Source organism: Pseudophryne corroboree, chromosome 1 (genome assembly GCF_028390025.1).
Source record: "Pseudophryne corroboree isolate aPseCor3 chromosome 1, aPseCor3.hap2, whole genome shotgun sequence".
NCBI lineage: Eukaryota > Metazoa > Chordata > Amphibia > Anura > Myobatrachidae > Pseudophryne > Pseudophryne corroboree.
The window spans coordinates 663892210-663915373 of record NC_086444.1 but is presented as its reverse complement, the minus strand read 5'-3'; the positions used below and the strand labels follow the sequence as shown (position 1 = coordinate 663915373).

The 23164-nt window shown below is 47.9% G+C and overlaps 1 protein-coding gene across 1 annotated transcript in view; it reads right to left on the bottom strand.

The window, feature by feature from the left end:
- Positions 1-22646, bottom strand: part of UGCG (UDP-glucose ceramide glucosyltransferase) — a 151749-nt gene extending 129103 nt beyond the window's left edge. Inside the window, exon 1 of the mRNA XM_063914694.1 lies at positions 22161-22646. Coding sequence (XP_063770764.1) covers positions 22161-22258 — 98 coding nt within the window. The 5' untranslated portion in view covers positions 22259-22646. The remainder of the gene's footprint in view (positions 1-22160) is intronic.
- Between the last annotated feature and the right edge of the window lie 518 nt (positions 22647-23164).

The following is a 23164-nucleotide window of genomic DNA, read 5'->3' as shown; positions in this document are numbered from 1 at the left end:
GATTGCAATGCTGACGCTTATGTGTCAGGCCCACATCTAGAATGATCTCTTGGGAATGTCAGTGGGGAGAGCACTAAACTAGTAGAAAATTCTTATGCAGTTCAACAAGAAAATAAATTATTTATGGAACTGGCACAATGTTAGAATGGGTGTGGTATGCTTGACCGGTGGTCAGCATACAGACGCTGGGATCCTGGCAGCGGAATTCAGGTGTGTGTGGGGAGGGGGGGGTAGGGTGCCTTGCGGGTTCGCTACTCTGCGGGCTCGGTGGTGACACGGGTTCTATTCCCACTCTATGGGTGTCGTGGACAACCACGAGTGGGAATAGTCCCTATTGGTCGGCATGCCAACCGTTGGGATTGTGAGAGAGCAGAATGTAGGGGGAGGTAATGTGACAATCGGTCTCCTGACCGCCGGTCACATGACTACATCCCTGTTCGAATACAGTTCATATAGCAGATCTCAGTAGAACAAAATAACGCATCTCTGGCGGTTTTTTCCCCCCATGTCCAATTTATCAGGACCATCTATATCACTGGGAGTCTCAGGAGTTACACTGGCATGCCATTGTCAAGATTCTGTGTCTGTTCATAAACGTAGGTCTTAACTGAAAATCCTGTAAATATCTAATGTGTGTTTTAGAACATTACATTAGGAGATATTTACAAAAACATCCAATGACTAATGCTGAACTTACACGATACGATTATCTGGCTGATCTGCCCCATATACTGTAGGCGAGTCTCCCAGAGCATTGTAGCATGTATGCAGTCGCCCAATCCGATAACATCGCTTGGTCAGCCCAGCATGTCCGACCGAAGCAATATTTTCCAAGTGTTCGGTCGGCCGCATAGGGCAGTGTTTGCCCTACCGCAGCCGACCGACGGACATTCCCCTGTTCCTTCACTGCCCGTGTATGCCCACTCTATTGAACAAAATAAACCAGGCAGGGAAAAACAATGAATATATTCTAGCACTATCAGAAACTCGATTAAGGAAACTCACAATGCCAATAGATGCTAGTTCCATGACAAGAGCTGTAATTGCTTTCAGTTTTCATGGGAGAAAAAAAGTGAACATCAGCAGAAAGCAACAATTAAACAATCATTACCAAGAAGGAAATGAATTCAGCTGTAGAAATAATGGCACAGGCTCAAGTTCTGTGCCATTATTGGTTCTATGCACAGTTATTTAAAAAAAAAAAAAAAAAAAAAAATTAAGATAGTCACAGAGGCTCTGCATTCACCATTATAGATAATGGTGTTTAGCTCCTAAATTGATGAATACATTTAAGCTTGCAATGTACTCCATTTCTCTGCAAGCCTTATGCATTATTATTATTTTTGCACACACAATCTAATTTCTAGTAGCAGGTCCATATTGTTGTATTAGACAGCTATCCAATAAATCATACAACTGGAGTTATTGACTGTAGCGTTCACATTTTGCACCTCACTAGCATGGTGCAAGTACCAATGGAGTGGCAGGCCTACACAAACATGCACTCTGAGCACTCACCTGGCCTGTCCAAACTAACTAGTCTATAGAGAAAAATGTTCACAACACTACTTCCTAAACTCCAACACTAGATGACAAAGACCTATGTGCACTGCAGCATTGTTACATATTAAGAAAGAAAAAAAAATTCTTACGACACATTGTTCATCAAATGATATTGTTTTAATGGAACAGTAGTACTGTCAGTTTTAAGCACACAGCTAGGATATTGGCATCTTTGTATTCCGCCGGGTACTCAGGTTTCCTCACACAATTCAAAAATATACTGGCAGGTTAATTGGCTCCCAAGAAGAAAAATTAACTGTAGTGTATGTGTACATAGACAGACTAGATGGGACAAACAGTTCTCATCTGCCATCAAATTCCATGGGGGGTATCCAATTAGCCCCGATGCAATTTCGGTCAGATATAGTGAATAGTGACCAATGGTCATTATCACGGTATCCGATTACAGGCTGTTTGTAAGGGCCAAAATTGGACCCACGATCACACAAAAACAGATGGGATCAGGGATAAGTCACCTCTCCCATGCGTTATGGCGGCTCCGGCGGCTGCTTATCTGGGATTATGCTTCGCTATAATACCCGATAAGTGCCAGTATCGGGGAAAATTATGCCGGCATTGGTCCTAATAGGATACCTACCCCGGCGATTATATTAGCAGTGGTAAAGTACCACTGCTAGTAGACTCTCCCCTTATGTTATGTTTAACTTTCCCAATGTACACAATAAACATATCACGGAAAGCTAGCCACACCCAGTCTGTCTATAAATGGTAAGACAGTTGACCAATCAAACAAGACAACCAAATAGAGTATTTTCATAACTCTGCAAGTATATCAGCAAACCTAAATTAAGTGGTCATTTTATTTCCAGCTTTATGATTGGGGACTTGAATTCCCCTAGTTTTCCAAAGCTGCATGCATACAAAAAAAAAAAAAATGTTATCTATGTTTGAGAAGAAACTACTACAGTATGTGAGAGTTGTGTCCGCCCCAGTACATTCATGTCACTTACTCACAGGGAACAAAAGTGACTACATGAAGCATCAGAAACAGTGACAGACATGTTAGTCCACATAGTACTGATATAAGAAACAGACATGCTGCGCTGTAGGTGCATTAGTCATTTACACATACAGCTGCCTAGCTGGATAAAACAATTACACAGGGATAGGGAATATATTATATATATATATATATATATATACACACAGCTTCTCAGCAAAGAGCCAATAACGCTGACTACTATGTTCCTTAATGATCTTATAGTACAATGTGAACAGGAGAGACCACTTACATTTTTTTAAAAAAGGTACAAATCAAATGAGGCCATTAGAAGCAGCTCTCTAAAACATAAAGCCAGGAACTTAAGTAAAGCTAAACAAAGACCTATATTAAATAAATATTGATATAACCATCACTAAACATGTAACTGATCCTTCCTCTTTACATTCTGTCACGTCTGCCTATGCATAGAAGACTGTCATGGTCTCTGGTTCAGAGACCAATTTGACTGAATTGGGGTTATGAGACATCACAAAACTATTAACAAAATCTATGGCAACAAGAAAGCCTTCAAATGAACAAAAAAAAATTGAAAAGAACTACAAACACACTGTTCTTTCCTTGATCCTGGTCGAGAAGTTTCAGGTTCTAGCTTCGTTTTGGTCCATCCAGTCCTCAAAGACCACCAACCTTAGACATCCAATAATACCCATCCTTTTCTACTAGATTTAGTTTTTCTTTTCCCCTCTACTTGTATAGACTATATAGGAGTCTAAATAAATTAAAGACCCAAACAAAATCTGTTATACTTGTGTAGTATTTATAAAGATGTAATGCATGTTTAATCTTTCATTTAGATAGATGCATTCTGACTATGACATACATATGATATCAAGGCATATGGGATGCCAGCTGTCACTACACTGACAGCGGCAGCCCTCCTCGCCATGCAGCAGGCCCGGTGGCTTGCTTCACTCGCCACAGGTTCTATTCCCACTCAGTTGGTGGCGTGGACCCACCAACCGAGTGGGAATACTCAGCGTGTTTCAGGTTTCCGGGCATCAGTATTTGACCGGCTGTCAGGATTCCGGCATTGGTCTACTGAACACCGGGATCCAGACAGCCGGTATATTGACTGCATCCCCTGACTATGGGGTGTATTCAATACCTGTCAGAAACTGCCATCTTGTCAGAAAGGCAGCAGTTTCCAACAGGTTTAGGTCAGAAGGGCTTCAGACCTATTCAATGCGGACCCGTTTTTTCTGACAAGACAGGAAATCCGACTTGTCGGAACGCACGTGGATCGGCTGCCAGTCCGCGTGCTTCTGACGGAAAGGGCGACCAAATCCGACAGGTTTTGGTCCAGTTTCCGACAATGTCAATCCGACTTTGTAAAAAGTCGGATTGACATTGCCGCCGCCTCCTCCATCCACCCTGCCGAGCTAATGATCTTGCGCTCCAGGGTGAGGGGAGCGGCGCCAGGGTGAGGAGCGGCAGCAGCGGCCAAACCCGACAGTCGGATTTGGCCACTCTTTGAATAGGGGTTGTCGGATCCATTCTGACAAATGCATGTCAGAATGGGTCCAACTCTTATTGAATATACCCCTTTATCTATAAAGCTCAGTGCTGGACAAATCCCAGAAGGCCACATATTCAGTGTATATTTCTGGTTCCTTGAAAAACATGATGACTCCCAGATTTCATTGATTGGCTGCCGAATCCTACATTATTTTGTAGCACATATAAAGCTATATTAATCTAACAACTTTTTACATAAGCAGAAATATAATATGCAACTGAACAGGGAATGGCTTCTGCTTATGGAAGGACAGTACATAGCAGATTTTTCATTCTATGAAAGGTACGTGGACTTACGCTTGCAATCACCTTAAGAAGCTTTTCTTCGCACGTTATCTCATTTACTTCACAAAGTTTAATAGATAAGTCACAAGGACTAGCAAAGACAAAGCATTTTTACTTTTTCAGACACTTCTTCTGCTATAATAAAAATACTCTACGCAAAAGTTCTTAAAATCAGAAAAAATAAGATTTTACTCACCGGTAAATCTATTTCTCGTAGTCCGTAGTGGATGCTGGGAACTCCGTAAGGACCATGGGGAATAGAAGGGCTCCGCAGGAGACTGGGCACTCTAAAAGAAAGATTAGGTACTATCTGGTGTGCACTGGCTCCTCCCTCTATGCCCCTCCTCCAGACCTCAGTTAGGATACTGTGCCCGGAAGAGCTGACACAATAAGGAAGGATTTTGAATCCCGGGTAAGACTCATACCAGCCACACCAATCACACCGTATAACTCGTGATACTATACCCAGTTAACAGTATGAAATATAACAGCCTCTCAACAGATGGCTCAACAATAACCCTTTAGTTAGGCAATAACTATATACAAGTATTGCAGACAATCCGCACTTGGGATGGGCGCCCAGCATCCACTACGGACTACGAGAAATAGATTTACCGGTGAGTAAATTCTTATTTTCTCTGACGTCCTAGTGAATGCTGGGAACTCCGTAAGGACCATGGGGATTATACCAAAGCTCCCAAACGGGCCGGAGAGTGCGGATGACTCTGCAGCACCGAATGAGAGAACTCAAGGTCCTCCTCAGCCAGGGTATCAAATTTGTAGAATTTTGCAAACGTGTTTGCCCCTGACCAAGTTGCAGCTCGGCAAAGTTGTAAAGCCGAGACCCCTCGGGCAGCCGCCCAAGATGAGCCCACCTTCCTTGTGGAATGGGCTTTTACTGATTTAGGATGCGGCAACCCAGCCGCAGAATGCGCCAGCTGAATTGTGCTACAAATCCAGCGAGCAATAGTCTGCTTAGAAGCAGGAGCCCCTTTTTTGTTGGGTGCATACAGGATAAAAAGCGAGTCGGTTTTCCTGACTCCAGCTGTCCTGGAAACATAAATTTTCAAGGTCCTGACTACGTCCAGTAACTTGGAATCTTCCAAGTCCCTAGTAGCCGCAGGCACTACAATAGGTTGGTTCAAGTGAAAAGCTGATACCACCTTAGGGAGAAAGTGGGGACGAGTCCTCAATTCTGCCCTATCCATATGGAAAATCAGATAAGGGCTTTTACATGACAAAGCCGCCAATTCTGACACACGCCTGGCCGAAGCCAAGGCCAATAACATGACCACTTTCCACGTGAGATATTTCAGATCCACAGTTTTAAGTGGCTCAAACCAATGTGATTTCAGGAAACTCAACACCACGTTGAGATCCCAAGGTGCCACAGGAGGCACAAAAGGGGGCTGAATATGTAGCACTCCCTTTACAAAAGTCTGAACTTCAGGCAGTGAAGCCAGTTCTTTCTGGAAGAAAATCGACAGAGCCGAAATCTGGACCTTAACGGAACCCAATTTTAGGCCCATAGTCACTCCCGACTGTAGGAAGTGCAGAAAACGACCCAGCTGAAATTCCTCTGTAGGGGCCTTCCTGGCCTCACACCACGCAACATATTTTCGCCAAATACGGTGATAATGGTTTGCGGTTACTTCTTTCCTGGCTTTTATTAGCGTAGGAATGACTTCCTCCGGAATGCCCTTTTCCTTTAGGATCCAGAATTCAACCGCCATGCCGTCAAACGCAGCCGCGGTAAGTCTTGGAACAGACAGGGCCCCTGCTGTAGCAGATCCTGTCTGAGCGGTAGAGGCCATGGGTCCTCTGATATCATTTCTTGAAGTTCTGGGTACCAAGCTCTTCTTTGCCAATCCGGAACCACGAGTATCGTTCTTACTCCTCGCCTTCTTATTATTCTCAGTACCTTTGGTATGAGAGGCAGAGGAGGGAACACATAAACCGACTGGTACACCCACGGTGTCACCAGAGCGTCCACAGCTATCGCCTGAGGGTCCCTTGACCTGGCGCAATATCTAGTTTTTTGTTTAGGCGGGACGCCATCATGTCCACCTGTGGCCTTTCCCAACGATTTACCAACAGTTGGAAGACTTCTGGATGAAGTCCCCACTCTCCCGGGTGTAGGTCGTGTCTGCTGAGGAAGTCTGCTTCCCAGTTGTCCACTCCCGGAATGAACACTGCTGACCGTGCTAAGACGTGATTTTCCGCCCATCGGAGAATTCTTGTGGCTTCTGCCATCGCCATCCTGCTTCTTGTGCCGCCCTGTCGGTTTACATGGGCGACTGCCGTGATGTTGTCTGATTGGATCAGTACCGGCTGGTTTTGAAGCAGAGGCCTTGCCAGACTTAGGGCATTGTAAATGGCCCTCAGTTCCAGAATATTTATGTGTAGGGACGACTCCTGACTTGACCAAAGTCCTTGGAAATTTCTTCCCTGTGTGACTGCCCCCCAGCCTCGAAGGCGGGCATCCGTGGTTACCAGGACTCAGTCCTGTATGCCGAATCTGCGGCCCTCTTGAAGATGAGCACTCTGCAGCCACCACAGTAGAGATACCCTGGTCCTTGGAGACAGGGTTATCAGCCGATGCATCTGAAGATGCGATCCCGACCACTTGTCCAAGAGGTCCCACTGAAAGGTTCTTGCATGGAACCTGCCGAATGGAATTGCTTCGTAAGAAGCTACCATTTTTCAAAGGACTCGTGTGCAGTGATGCACCGATACCTGTTTTGGTTTCAGGAGGTCTCTGACTAGAGATGACAGCTCCTTGGCTTTCTCCTGCGGGAGAAACACTTTTTTCTGTTCTGTGTCCAGAACCATCCCCAGGAACAGTAGGCGTGTGGTAGGAACCAGCTGTGACTTTGGAATGTTTAGAATCCATCTGTGCTGTTGTAGCACTTCCCGAGATAGTGCTACTCCGACCAACAACTGCTCCTTGGACCTCGCCTTTATAAGGAGATCGTCCAAGTACGGGATAATTAAAACTCCCTTTTTTCGAAGGAGTATCATCATTTCTGCCATTACCTTGGTAAAGACCCTCGGTGCCGTGGACAGTCCAAACGGCAGTGTTTGGAATTGGTAATGGCAATCCTGTACCACAAATCTGAGGTACTCCTGGCGAGGATGGTAAATGGGGACAAGTAGGTAAGCATCCTTGATGTCCAGGGATACCATGTAATCCCCCTCCTCCAGGCTTGCAATAACCGCCCTGAGCGATTCCATCTTGAACTTGAATTTTTTTATGTATGTGTTCAAGGATTTCAAATTTAAAATGGGTCTCACCGAACCGTCCGGTTTCGGTACCACAAACAGTGTGGATTAGTAACCCCGTCCTTGTTGAAGTAGGGGCACCTTGACTATCACCTGCTGGGAATACAGCTTGTGAATTGCCTCTAGCACAGCCTCCCTGCCTGAGGGAGTTGTCGGCAAGGCAGATTTGAGGAAACGGCGGGGGGGGGGGGGGGGGGGGAGACGCCTCGAATTCCAGCTTGTACCCCTGAGATACTACTTGAAGGATCCAGGGATCCACCTGTGAGCGAGCCCACTGATCGCTGAAATTTTTGAGGCGGCTTCCCACCGTACCTGGCCTGTGGAGCCCCCGCGTCATGCGGTGGACTCAGAGGAAGCAGGGGAAGAATTTTGATTCTGGGAACTGGCTGACTGGTGCAGTTTTTTCCCTCTTCCCTCGTCTCTGTGCAGAAAGGAAGCGCCTTTGACCCGCTTGCTTTTCTGAAGCCGAAAGGACTGTACCTGATTATACAGTGCTTTCTTAGGCTGTGAGGAAACCTGAGGTAAAAAATTTTCTTCCCAGCTGTTGCTGTGGATACGAGGTCCCAGAGACCAAACAATTCCTCACCCTTATAAGGCAGAATCTCTATGTGTCTTTTAAAGTCAGCATCACCTGTCCAGTGTCGGGTCTCTAATACCCTCCTGACAGAATGGACATTGCATTAATTCTGGATGCCAGCCGGCAAAATATCCCTCTGTGCATCCCTCATATATAAGACGACGTCTTTAATATGCTCTTATGTTCGCAAAATAGTATCCCTGTTTGACAGGGTCACAGACCACGCTGCAGCAGCACTATCTGCAGGTCTCAGTCTAGTACCTGAGTGTGTAAATACAGACTTCAGGATAGCCTCCTGCTTTTTATCAGCAGGTACCTTCAAAGTGGCCGTATCCTAAGACGGCAGTGCCACCTTTTTTGACAAACGTGTGAGCGCCTTATCCACCCTAGGGGATATCTCCCAGCGTAACTTATCCTCTGGCGGGAAAGGGTATGCCATCAGTAACTTTTTAGAAATTACCAGTTTCTTATCGGGGGAACCCACGCTTTTTCACACACTTAATTCACTCATTTGATGGGGGAACAAAACACTGCCTGCTTTTTCTCCCCAAACATAAAACCCTTTTTTAGTGGTACTTGGGTTAATGTCAGAAATGTGTAACACATTTTTTATTGCCGGGATCATGTAACGGATGTTCCTAGTGGATTGTGTATATGTCTCAACCTCGTCGACACTGGAGTCAGACTCCGTGTCGACATCTGTGTCTGCATTCTGCGGGAGCGGGTGTTTTTGAGCCCCTGATGGCCTTTGAGACGCCTGGGCAGGCGCGGGCTGAGAAGCCGGCTGTCCCACAGCTGTTACGTCATCCAGCCTTTTATGTAAGGAGTTGACACTGTCGGTTTATACCTTCCACCTATCCATCCACTCTGGTGTCGGCCCCACAGGGGGCGACATCACATTTATCGGCATCTGCTCTGCCACCACATAAGCCTCCTCACCACACAGCCGTTCCGACACACCGCACACACACAGGGAATGCTCTGACTGAGGACAGGACCCCACAAAGCCCTTTGGGGAGACAGAGAGAGAGTATGCCAGCACACACCAGAGCGCTATATAATGTAGGGATTAACACTATATTGAGTGAATTTTTACCAATAGCTGCTTGTATATTCAATATTGCGCCTAAATTTAGTGCCCCCCCCCTCTCTTTTTAACCCTTTGAGCCTGAAAACTACAGGGGAGAGCCTGGGGAGTTGTCTTCCAGCTGCACTGTAAAGAGAAAATGGCGCCAGTGTGCTGAGTGAGATAGCTCCGCCCCTTTTTCGCGGACTTTTCTCCCGCTTTTTTATGGATTCTGGCAGGGGTATTTATCACATATATAGCCTCTGGGGCTATATACTGTGATATATTTGCCAGCCAAGGTGTTTTTATTGCTGCTCAGGGCGCCCCCCCCCCAGAGCCCTGCACCCTCAGTGACCGGAGTGTGAAGTGTGTATGAGGAGCTGTGCGCTACCTTGGTGAAGACTGATGTCTTCTGCCGCCGATTTTCCGGACCTCTTCTTGCTTCTGGCTCTGTAAGGGGGACGGCGGCGCGGCTCCGGGAACGAACACCAAGGCCAGTTCCATGCGGTCGATCTCTCTGGAGCTAATGGTGTCCAGTAGCCTAAGAAGCACAAGCTAGCTGCAAGCAGGTAGGTTCGCTTCTTCTCCCCTTAGTCCCTCGATGCAGTGAGCCTGTTGCCAGCAGGTCTCACTGTAAAATAAAAAACCTAAAATAAACTTTCTTTCTAGGAGCTCAGGAGAGCCCCTAGTGTGCATCCAGCTCGGCCGGGCACAGAAATCTAACTGAGGTCTGGAGGAGGGGCATAGAGGGAGGAGCCAGTGCACACCAGATAGTACCTAATCTTTCTTTTAGAGTGCCCAGTCTCCTGCGGAGCCCGTCTATTCCCCATGGTCCTTACGGAGTTCCCAGCATCCACTAGGACGTCAGAGAAATAAACTGTCTGAGGTTCCATGATCGTTTTTTTTTTTTTTTTGCTTTATGTTGTTACTTAGATAATATAAAAAAAAAAAAAAAAAGACCACTTAATAAAAAAGGTGGTTCAGTAGTCAACAGCACCAACATTGAAAGTCGGTTTAAGAGACGTATACCCCTCCACAAATGCAGCTATACCCTGGGTTTTTTGCACATAAACACGCCCTAAGTTCCAGGTTCACGACCATGCTCCTGACTAGGGTCATGGAGCAGAGACCTGGGAATTTGCTGGCTTGCTAGACCTGGCAAAGTCCAGGTCACATGTCTGAAAGCAGCATAACTGGAGAAATATTTAAATCCCTATAACTACTTTTTGAGCACTTAAATAAGTCAGTAACCATCTCCCAATGCAGTTTGGACACATGCATTATAAGATTAACTGGGAAAGGGCGAGACGCAAGAAAATAAATCCTACACAGCAGTGCATAAAAACTGGAAAGTCCTATATAAAATAAAGGTTCTAATGCATCATTGGTCACGTTTACAAACGTACTTCTAATGACATAAGGTGCACACACACTTGCCCACATTTTCACCCTTCCTAAGAGACGTTGCTCACTTTCTCGGAAAGTGTGTATGCCGCCGCTGAGCAATGCCCCGTTAACGACCCTCCGTGTCGGCCGTGGATGCAGCTCAATTTGGACTGTCATCCAAGAGCTGCCTGCATGGCTCGGTGGCAGCGTGACGTTACTGAGCGATATGGTAGTCATATCGCTCAGTGTGTTTGCCCTGCCGCCAACCGCCCCGGCATGGGAGGGGAAACACTAGGCGACGTCGCTCAGAGCACGCCCATACCCACCCATATTGTACTTTCTTATATTTGTTGTTTGACATGGTTTGTTTGTTTTTTTAACAGAAGGAATACATCAGGCATGTTGCCAGGTGTTTTTTCAGGTGTTGAAAATATATCGGACTATTGACCACAAAATAATTACAGAATTTTGCTTAAAACATGAAAAGTATAAAAGCTCTTCTCATTTACCAGGCACACAGAAGAGTCACTTCTCTCCAAGAGTAACTTGAACTGTACATTTGCCTGGTTGAAGTACAAGTCAAAACTATAATTCCCATGCTTACTTAAGAACTATCATCAGTGAGCATTTCATTTTGCATACTCTAAAACTCATGTTCATCGTCGCATGCAAGATGCTGATTAATCAGACAACTGATACCAAGGGAAAAACCAAGGACCTGTAACAGTGTAGGGTTTAAAGGCACTGTAAGGCAATAATAACACGGTAGTCAGCAAATACAGTCTTCAAGATGAATCACGGATGACTGCAGCCGAGAACCAATGGTTGATGAGCTTTCTAACATTGCATTCAAGCAGGAAGTCAAAAGTAGTATGGGATTTAAAATAAAAATCACATGTTGATTAAAAAGGAAACAAAATTCAAGGAACAGCTTGTTAAGTGAACTTTGTACAAATGAATGCAGAAGTTACAAAGGATAACTAAACAAGTTAGCAGTTAAGAGATCACTATTTACTGTATATGGTGTACAACTGTATAATAGATATAAAAAAAAAAATATATATATATATATATATATATATATATACACACACACACACACACACACACACACACACACACACACACACACACATATATACATACACTGCTCAAAAAATAAATAAAAGGGAACACTTAAACAATGCAATGTAACTCCAAGTCAATCACACTTCTGTGGAATCAAACTGTCCACTTAGGAAGAAACACTGATTGACACTCAATTTCACATGCTGTTGTGCAAATGGAATAGACAACAGGTGGAAATTATAGGCAATTAGCAAGACACCCCCAATAAATGAGTTGTTCTGCAGGTGGTGACCACAGACCACTTCTCAGCTCCTATGCTTTTTGGCTGATGTTTTGGTCACTTTTGAAAGCTGGCTGTGCTTTCACTCTAGTGGTAGCATGAGACGGAGTCTACAACCCACACAAGTGGCTTAGGTAGTGCAGCTCATCCAGGATGGCACATCAATGCGAGCTGTGGCAAGAAGGTTTGCTGTGTCTGTCAGCGTAGTGTCCAGAGCATGGAGGCGCTACCAGGAGACAGGCCAGTACATCAGGAGACGTGGAGGAGGCCGTAGGAGGGCAACAACCCAGCAGCAGGACCGCTACCTCCGCCTTTGTGCAAGGAGGAACAGGAGGAGCACTGCCAGAGCCCTGCAAAATGACCTCCAGCAAGCCACAAATGTGCATGTGTCTACTCAAACAATCAGAAACAGACTCCATGAGGGTGGTATGAGGGCCCGACGTCCACAGGTGGGGGTTGTGCTTACAGCCCAACATCGTGCAGGACGTTTGGCATTTGCCAGAGAACACCAAGATTGGCAAATTCGCCACTGGCACCCTGTGCTCTTCACAGATAAAAGCAGGTTCTCACTGAGCACATGTGACAGACGTGACAGAGTCTGGAGACGCCAAGGAGAACGTTCTGCTGCCTGCAACATCCTCCAGCATGACCGGTTTGGCAGTGGATCAGTAATGGTGTGGGGTGGCATTTCTTTGGGGGGCCGCAAAGCCCTCCATGTGCTCGCCAGAGCTAGCCTAACTGCCATTAGGTACAGAGATGAGATCCTCAGACCCCTTGTGAGACCATATGCTGGTGCGGTTGGACCTGGGTTCCTCCTAATGCAAGACAATGCTAGACCTCATGTGGCTGGAGTGTGTCAGCAGTTCCTGCAAGACGAAGGCATTGATGCTATGGAGCCCGCCCGTTCCCCAGACCTGAATATAATTGAGCACATCTGGGACATCATGTCTCCCTCCATCCACCAACGCCATGTTGCACCACAGACTGTCCAGGAGTTGGCGGATGCTTTATTCCAGGTCTGGGAGGAGATCCCTCAGGAGACCATCCGCCACCTCTTTAGGAGCATGCAAAGGCGTTGTAGGGAGGTCATACAGGCACGTGGAGGCCACATACACTACTGAGCCTCATTTTGACTTGTTTGAAAGGACATTACATCAAAGTTGGATCAGCCTGTAGTGTGTTTTTCCACTTTAATTTTAAGTGCGACTCCAAATCCAGACCTCCATGGGTTAATAAATTTAATTTCCATTGATTATTTCTGTATGATTTATTGTCAGCACAATCAACTATGTAAAGAACAAAGTATTTAATAAGGATATTTCATTCATTCAGATCTAGGATGTGTTATTTTAGTGGTCCCTCTTTTTTTTTTTGAGAATATATTATATATATATATATATATATATATATATATATATATATATATATATATATATATATATATATACACACATATATACACACACATATATCTATATCTTTTTCTTTTTAAATCATGTGGATCACAAAATCAGTTTACAAAAGTTAGAAATTGGCCATCCACTAGAACATAGGTTATCAAACTCTGTCCTCAGGACCCTGAAATTTCATGTTTTCCAGGTCTCCTCACAGAACAAGTGACACACTAGATGTATGAGGCTTCGTTAAGGGGTATAGCGGTCTCTGCAGACATTAAGTTCTGCAGATCCAGCTTCTCCCCATGTATTAATTTGGGGTTGTGTGTTAAATGATTAGGGACGCCCTGTCATTATCGGTGCTGCTATCTACAAGATAGCGCGCCGACCTGACAGCCAATGTATGAATATAGTGGCCCTTAGAAAAGGCTGATTATGTACTGGAGACTACTCTCTCATTAGATTAGGTTGACTGTTTCTTGACAGCTAAGCCCTACCCCAACTACAATTACACAAAATAAGATGGTGAGGTGTCCATACGACCAATCCAACCAAAGTAATGACTTCAGTGTTCAGACATTTTCTTAAATACTTATGCTAGCCATACATCAGACCAACTTTCCTCCAACTGACCAACCATCCAACTTTTTGTCCAACTAAAACTCTGCCCCACACACCTAACCAACTTTTTCATCTGACCAGCCAACCTGCAAACTTTTTTTTATCAGGCCAGCCAACTTCTCTCCAACTTGTGATGTCACAGAAGTAGGCGGACAGTGTCTGCCTACTTCTGCATGTTTTTTTTTGTTTTTGTTTTTTTTGGGGGGGGGGTTAAACTTACATGTCTATTTATTCCAGTAAAACCTTTTTTTTTTTTTTTTTTTTTTTAGGGGGGGGGGGATTGGAAGTGTTACCTGTAAAGGGGAGGGTGGGGGTGCAGGTGTGCAGCACCATCTGTGGCAGGTGGGAAGGATTGGAGGTGAAACTTTCAGGTAGGAGCTAGTGCTGAACGGGGGGAGGGGGGCGTCGGTGGTCCTGTTGCAGGAAGAGTCTGAGTCCATCGTGGGCGGGGAGAAGCAGTGTTAAGGTGCTGGTTGATGGGAGCCTTTTGCGGGGCTTTTTTTAGACATACGCACAATTCTGGTAGCTTGGCCGAGACCTGGCAAAAACCTGGGATTCTCACTATGGGGAGGGGGGGGGGTGGGTATCCAATTAGCCACAGTAAATTACTGCGGCTAACTGATCCACTGGGGGCTAACCAATAAGCTAGCTCGATTTATCGGGGATGTTCTTTCACCTGCTTCCAGCAGCGGAAACCACATCCATGGAAACAGCCCCGTTTCATGCGAAAACTGAGCCGTTTCTAGCGAAAACACACAGGTTTCACTGAACCTGTGCGTTTTCGGGAGGTATGCTATTTTTTTTTATTTATTTATTTTTTACGGATAATCCTAATTGGATAGCACCCAATGTTTTTTCACCTCTAATTGGATACTCCCCTATCCCCCATGTCTGAAATGGGTATTAATCATCCTGGCTGTATTTTTCAGTGCTTATGCACAGTTGAAAAAAAGTGTAAATTACGGAACAAAAAAGGCTAACAATGCATTTGCATCAAACTATACACTAAAGCCTCTTACACACTTGACGATATTGTGAACAATATCGCTCAGAAAGGGCTTTCCGAGCGATATTGTGAACAATATCGCCTAGTGTCATTAACAATGCGACATGTACAGACGCGGGAGGTCTTTGTTAACGACAGCCATCCACCACACCCCTGACGTCATCAGCAAGTGTTTATGCACTTGCCAATGCTGGCACCCCGCTGAGTCACCGCCGCCACCAATATCGGCGTCGCCAGGGGCTTAGCTAGTGTATATGGGGCTTAGCAGTGCTAAACTTACAATTACAAGTAATGATAATTTGAAAAAATAATTTAAGTACCAGAGGTTGTAAAAATAATAATTTCTATGAAGGATATTCAGCTGATTGCATTGTCCATAAAGTGCCCTCCAGCGGAGGCCCAGAGCCATCGCTGGTGACAGGGGGGGGGACCCGGGCCCAGAGCCATCGCTGGTGACAGGGGGGGGGGGGGGGACCCAGAGCCATCGCTGGTGACAGGGGGAAGGGGGGGGACCCAGAGCCATCGCTGGTGACGGGGGGGGGACCCAGAGCCATCGCTGGTGACAGGGGGGGGGGGGACCCAGAGCCATCGCCTGGTGACAGGGGGGGGGGGGACCCGGGCCCAGAGCCATCGCCTGGTGACAGGGGGGGGGGACCCGGGCCCAGAGCCATCGCCTGGTGACAGGGGGGGGGGGGGGGGGGACCCAGAGCCATCGCCTGGTGACAGGGGGGGGGGGGACCCAGAGCCATCGCCTGGTGACGGGGGGGGGGGGGGGGGACCCAGAGCCATCGCCTGGTGACAGGGGGGGGGGGGGACCCAGAGCCATCGCTGGTGACAGGGGGGGGGGGGGACCCAGAGCCATCGCTGGTGACAGGGGGGGGGGGGGGACCCAGAGCCATCGCTAGTGACAGGGGGGGGGACCCAGAGCCATCGCTAGTGACAGGGGGGGGGACCCAGAGCCATCGCTGGTGACAGGGGGGGGTACCCAGAGCCATCGCTGGTGACAGGGGGGGGGGGGACCCAGAGCCATCGCTAGTGACAGGGGGGGGACCCAGAGCCATCGCTGGTGACAGGGGGGGGGGGGGGGACCCAGAGCCATCGCTGGTGACAGGGGGGGGGGACCCAGAGCCATCGCTGGTGACAGGGGGGGGGACCCAGAGCCATCGCTGGTGACAGGGGGGGGGACCCGGGCCCAGAGCCATCGCTGGTGACAGGGGGGGGGACCCGGGCCCAGAGCCATCGCCTGGTGACAGGGGGGGGGGGACCCGGGCCCAGAGCCATCGCCTGGTGACAGGGGGGGGGGGGGGACCCAGAGCCATCGCCTGGTGACAGGGGGGGGGGGGGGACCCAGAGCCATCGCTGGTGACAGGGGGGGGGGGACCCAGAGCCATCGCTGGTGACAGGGGGGGGGGGGGGACCCAGAGCCATCGCTGGTGACAGGGGGGGGGGGGGACCCAGAGCCAGCGCTAGTGACAGGGGGGGGGGGGGACCCAGAGCCATCGCTAGTGACAGGGGGGGGGACCCAGAGCCATCGCTAGTGACAGGGGGGGGGTACCCAGAGCCATCGCTGGTGACAGGGGGGGGACCCAGAGCCATCGCTGGTGACAGGGGGGGGGGGGGGACCAAGAGCCATCGCTGGTGACAGGGGGGGGGGGGACCCAGAGCCATCGCTGGTGACAGGGGGGGGGGACCCAGAGCCATCGCCTGGTGACAGGGGGGGGGGGGGGACCCAGAGCCATCGCCTGGTGACAGGGGGGGGGGGGGGGACCCAGAGCCATCGCCTGGTGACAGGGGGGGGGGGGGGACCCAGAGCCATCGCTGGTGACAGGGGGGGGGGACCCAGAGCCATCGCTGGTGACAGGGGGGGGGGGGGGGACCCAGAGCCATCGCTGGTGACAGGGGGGGGGGACCCAGAGCCATCGCTGGTGACAGGGGGGGGGGGGGGGACCCAGAGCCATCGCTGGTGACAGGGGGGGGGGGGGGGACCCAGAGCCATCGCTGGTGACAGGGGGGGGGGGGACCCAGAGCCATCGCTGGTGACAGGGGGGGGGGGGGACCCAGAGCCATCGCTGGTGACAGGGGGGGGGGAGACCCAGAGCCATCGCTGGTGACAGGGGGGGGGGGGGGACCCAGAGCTATCGCTGGTGACAGGGGGGGGGGGGACCCAGAGCCATCGCTGATGGCACGTTTTATACTTAAGGTGTGGACCCTACCTTACTGTAATGTTATACAAAGTTGTTGGCTCTATACAGTATGTGTTGGAGCTTTTCACCTCAGGACCCTTCCAGCAGGAGGAGGAGTGCAGTGAGGAGACTCTTGCAGCTGGATGGGCCTCCTGCAAAGACCCCGCTTCTGCACCCAAGGCTTCTGGATGGAAGATACTTTGGCGGCCCGACGTCCTCGCATCTGTGGTGCTCCCTCCACTTCCCCGACTCCTACCAATGATGCATTCCCGAACCCGGGAAGCACAGCCTCTCCCAAACCAGTGCTGCTGCCCGTGGTGATCGCGGGCGGGAGTATTCCGGTTCCGAGTGTCTCCTGGTGATGGGGTGCGAGCATGGGGACACTTGGTGTGGGTGATGATCGCGTGGGAAGGGGGAGGGAGGGCAGGTGCTTGGTGACCTCTAATGGGGTATATGCTGCAGTCCAGTGTGGGAAGGCTGACCGTGGGTACCAGCAGGATGGGGGGTGAGAGGGGACAGGGAGACTGACCTGCAGCAGCTCCTGTCCGTCCTCCTCCCGCTCCTCTGCCGGGGTGACAGGGGCAGCCCCAGGTAACCAGCAATGATGGTGACAGAAGTAGGCGGACACTGCTGGCCAGTGTCCGCCTACTTATCGTTCAGTTGGGGGAAAAGTTCCCCCTACACCTGAACAATCAGTTGGAAAATCAAACCGGTTTGATTTTTCCAACAAGTTGGACTGACCATTTTTGGGCGTTTTTCTGCATGTGAGAGCAAATGGCTGATTATCATTTTCTCCCACACAGTGCCCAACTATTGTTCAAACCAGCCAACTAGTTGGCTGGTTGGAACAATATTGTCTTGATGTATAGCTAGCATAAGCAATTGTCTCTTGTTCCATGTAAAAATTCATGGAAACCATGTAATGTGTTAAATCCGCATTTTATGCACGCGTCTGATAAATAAAATCATGATGTTTAAGCATAAGTGGATAAACACTAAATATTTTAACTGCATGTTATTGCACTTTACAGGTAGTCCTAGAGAGGTTTTAAATTGTATTAGCACATGTCAGTAGAAGTTATTATGCGGGCACTGTAGAAAAGCGCAACTGAAATACACATAAAGACAGCGGTCTATTCATGAAGCAGTGAGAAGAGTGGAGAAGTGAGCCAGTAGAGAAGTTGCCCATGGCGACCAATCAGTGCTGATGTAACATGTATAAAATGCATGCTCTTGAATTATAAATTCCATTTTTTAAATGCACAATTTTAAACACCAATGTGTACGCAGCCTAACAATGATTTCACTACATACTTTGTTCTTGAAGTGGACAGGCAACATATTTCTCACTACCACTGCCTGGATGAAACACCATGTGAAGAATTATTGCACAATAGCTGAGTAATAGTTGCCTTTGCAACTCACACTGGGAATTTTTCAGCTGTAAGGTAACCTACATAACTACAAAGCACAAGTTCTACAGCAATTATCAGATGCTCTCAATGGTTTTTGTGCAAGTTCCAGTTTTTACAAAAACTTGTTATTATGCGCCAGATTTTTAGTTGTATCAAATGAATGGCAGACCTCCAGGACTTAACCAAATAGGGAATGACTGGCAGAAGTGTAACAAGGTCACAGGATACGTTTAGCAACCCTGTTAAGCCAACTGTACAAATGAACACAATACTTATGTGTAAACTCTCTGAATGCTTTGTTATTTTATCAGCATACCATCAATTTTTTCCAGTACAAAACAGGCCGCTTATAAATGATGGTGCAATGTGTATTACATTTTCAACCCAACTGGTTATTGATGCTAAAAGAAGAGTTTAATGATTATGAAACCAAATATAGAAGAATTTAAAAAATAAAAAAAAAAATATTGAACTCTGAAATCAATGTAACCCAGAGGGCCCACATTTCCAACACTTTTTTCCTATCATTTCTGCATGTGTACACTTAATCCAGAGGAGCACCATACTTGGGAGTAGGACTTTTCCTTAATTATATAATGTTAAGTTAAAGGGCTGACTTTATAGGTAGTGGGTATAATACAAAAATCAGGGGTGAATAGATAAACACTTTAGTTTGTACAAAGGCAAGTAATCTTAAGGGCCCCATACACTACAGCGATATGTCTGAGGCTGAAGTCGGAGACGATTTCCCTTGAACTCTCCCGGGAGTGGTTCCATACGATTTGGTACATTTTGTATGCGATAGATCGTATGTGATCCCAGCCATGCCTGAGGGAACTGACATATCACGAGTGCAGCACTAACGATCTGGGGGAGCCGATCCGACCCTCACGAGAACATTGGTCGGATCGGAAACACCTCCAAAATGCCCGATTTCACACGATATATCTGCCCGAAATTGGATGATATCGGGCTTTATCGTTCTAGTGTATGGGGCCCTTAAGAGACACTTCCCTAAATATCTGAGAGCTAGAATGCAAGCGATTCATTCATCACATTTTATACCACTTTCAGACAGAAAAGTCTGAAAGTCCTGGCAATTACCCACTATTTCAATTTTGGGTCATTTTGCCGGGATCTGCCTGACCCCCTCTTTCACACAGACATGCAAATTACTGGGTCGAGAATTTTGACCCGGTAATTTGCAGATCAACACAGGTATTTTGTCTGTGTGAAAGGGTCTGCCCGTGTTGAAATTCCTGTGTCTCTGACCCTGGTAGATTCCAGGGTCGAAGTCTCAGAAATTTCAACTTAGGTCGACTCTTTCACACAGAAAAAGGACCAGTGTGTTACATGAAATTATCGGGTGGAACTGCTTCACCCGGTAATTTCATTTTCTGTCTGAAAGGGGTATTAGTAACATCCCTTTCATACATAAGCAAAAACCTGGGAATTTGCTGGGGCACAGCAAGTCGACCCGGGTCCTGTTTATGTCTGAAAGGTCAGACAAAGATTGACAGTCCAGGATGCATGAACCTGCAATGGACTAGGATTATTCCCGGGACTTGCAGCCCAGGTCAGTTCCCTGGCTTGTGTGTGAAAGGTAAGACCCAGGTCATGTCTAAAAGGAGTTCATTGGCGGTCACAGTTCCGCTTGGAGAGCATCCACTGCTAGATGAAGACCTAGGTCCGGTGTCAAGGTTGACAACCTGGGTCCATCACGGGTGAACAAGAGTAAAGAACTGAAACACCGGCTTCTACCGGTTTTCTGTGCCCAAGCAGGGATAAAGTCAGTATTAAAATCTGTAAGCGGTATAATAAACAGGTTTGGAAAAGAGACAAATGTTAAGAACATAGGCCACATAAGATCACTTTTGAATTAGAAAAGGCAGGTGAAACAGAATCCCTGATAAGCCGTGGCTCGCATATGCTTTTTGGGGACAATAGGATAGACCCCCACTATTCAATTACCTGCGGAAAATGACTGCGGGTAATTGGATACTGGCCAAAGACTACTAACACACAACATTCTAGCATCTTAAACAGTACATTATCTGTTGAAATGGTACACAGTTTTATTATCGTATTGCAGTAGCAATTACATTTATTCAGCATGTGTAAAGAGGAGAAGTTAATGGTGCACATTGCCATGGAAGGCAGGTGATAATCAGCAGCAACTGGCATATTTAGCTGGTTTGACCAAGCCACAAGAATTGCAATTCAAATGCTTCATTTCTGCTGGACAATTGTGTTTCTAGGCGACTTATCCAAACCAATGTGATATAAACACCAATACTTAAATTATTGGCCTAACAGGAGTAGTCACAAATGTGACCATCTACATAAATGGTAGAGTGCATTCCTCTAAATAGTATGAATATGGATTGTAAGTGGAAAAAGCTATAATATGTTGAAGGTGTAAATAGCTATAAATAAAGAGATAATTCTATCATTCTGTAGTGAGTGTTATGTAAAGAAACGTTACAGGCAGCTGAAGTGAAGACGGAGTATGTAAGATCACACAATGTGACATTGTAATTGGTGCAGTATTGGAGTCCCATGCATATCAACTAGGACAAACATGATTTACAGCCTGAAAGGTGAGTTATCGTTAGAGAGACTCAAGAAAGCATCAGCATAATTAGAAAATGAAAAGAAATGGACATGTTTTCAGGCAACACAGAAAACAATGAATGGGAGGTAAGGTCACCTACTCTATGAATACAGTTTTCCTTTCATGTTTAACAGTCAATTTCATAAACAACCATACGTGCATTAAAGAACTCCCAGTACCAATGAATGGATATACCGAACTGGGTGAAAGAGGCCTAGATTTTCCAGTCTCAAAATTTCTGGAACAGATCATTTAGATATATATGTCCATAGAAGCATGACAGCAGCACAGGCAGGAGATTTCCTTCCTCTACTGTAAACAGCCCATTCCCCTTCTGAGGGACACCATGCCATCTACACCCACACTACATACACATACAGAGAGCAGCCAGACCTCACACAATACCTTTCCCTGTACACATCCCTATGCTTGCTGTGTAGAGATGGCAGTCACACGGGTCTGTGCCCATGTACACACTTATTCGTGTCACAATACAGAGCAAAAGGTGTGCAGTGTGTAAGTGCATATGACGTGTGTCAGGGACTCAGGCTTCTTCCCCAGACCCCCGCCAGCTCCTCACACAGAAGCCCCAGGCCCTGTCTCTGCTCTAGATGGTAATCACTCAGTGACGCCGCCAGGCTGCGGAGGTGCATTACATGTACGGTGTTACACAGCAGGAGCACACTGGCGGCAGCATACTGGAAATAAAGCTATGGCGGTATCTATGTACATAGGTCCACACACCGGGGGATGATGAGAGGGGAGAGCTGCAAGCTGACACCCCCGCCCCGGGGATGGGGGTAACGGAGGGGGAATAGCAGGAGGTGTGACCCCAGACCTAGCAACACACACGGGGATAGTACTAGTGGCCGCACACTTACGTGTAGATGATGGAGAGGAAATGCATGAACCACAGCACGAAGAACAGAATGACGCCGAAGATGGCGAGACCCTGCAGAGCCAGATCCAGGACAGCCATAGCCAGGAGCACAGCACGCCGGATAGATCCTTCCCCTGTGTAGCGAGTGAAAGGCGAGGTCCGGGCAGCCGGTGACCAGTGTCAGCAGCCTGTCACCGCGCACGGCATGGACACGGCGGAGGGCGGCGCTAGGGAGCGGGGTGCCGGACTCTCTCGGTGACCGGTCTGGGGCTAGCGGGCGTTTGGTAGGGGGTCTCCGGCCGCTGCTGCTCTGCGCGAGGGGAGAGGTAACTGACACCGGCGCGAGACAGAGCAGCGCTCCAGCACAGCCACAACCACCCTTCTCCGCCACACACGTGACCCCGCCCACTGCTCGAGCCACGCCCACTCCATGTCCGGCTCGCTCTGTAAGCGCCAGCACCGTCCCCACCACTCCTGCGCTCGCCTCTCCCGCGTACACGCCCACCATGGCTTCACGATAACCACGCCCCTAAACAGAAACCCTCCTCCTACGTGTAAAGCAGCAGGTGGGCGCGTCTCCCTGCGGAGGCAGCCGTGCAGGATGGGTTTGCTTTTACTGTCAGCCGGACACCATTACATCAGCGGCAGGGGGCGGCGCCGGGTGTAGTGTAGTTATAGTATACGTGCGTGGGGCAGCAGCTGCGGGCTCCGGGTGTGTCATGTCTCATTACTGGCAGCATTTGCTAGGTGCTTCTTCTCCTGCTCGGAGTGATCTCCAGAGGCATGCCCTATCACCTCCAGTGCCTCTACCCGACCCCATAGTAGCACACGCCACATGGCTGCTCCCTGCTGGTGCTGCTGCCTGGCATCAGAGCCAGCTACTAATTCACATTTATATTCGGGACGGGTTAGTGTCTCTAGTTATTTACATATAGTACAGTGGCGGAACATGTGCGACAAAATGCTTTGGGCGCCCCCCCCATCTAAGTCCACCGCCTCACCCCT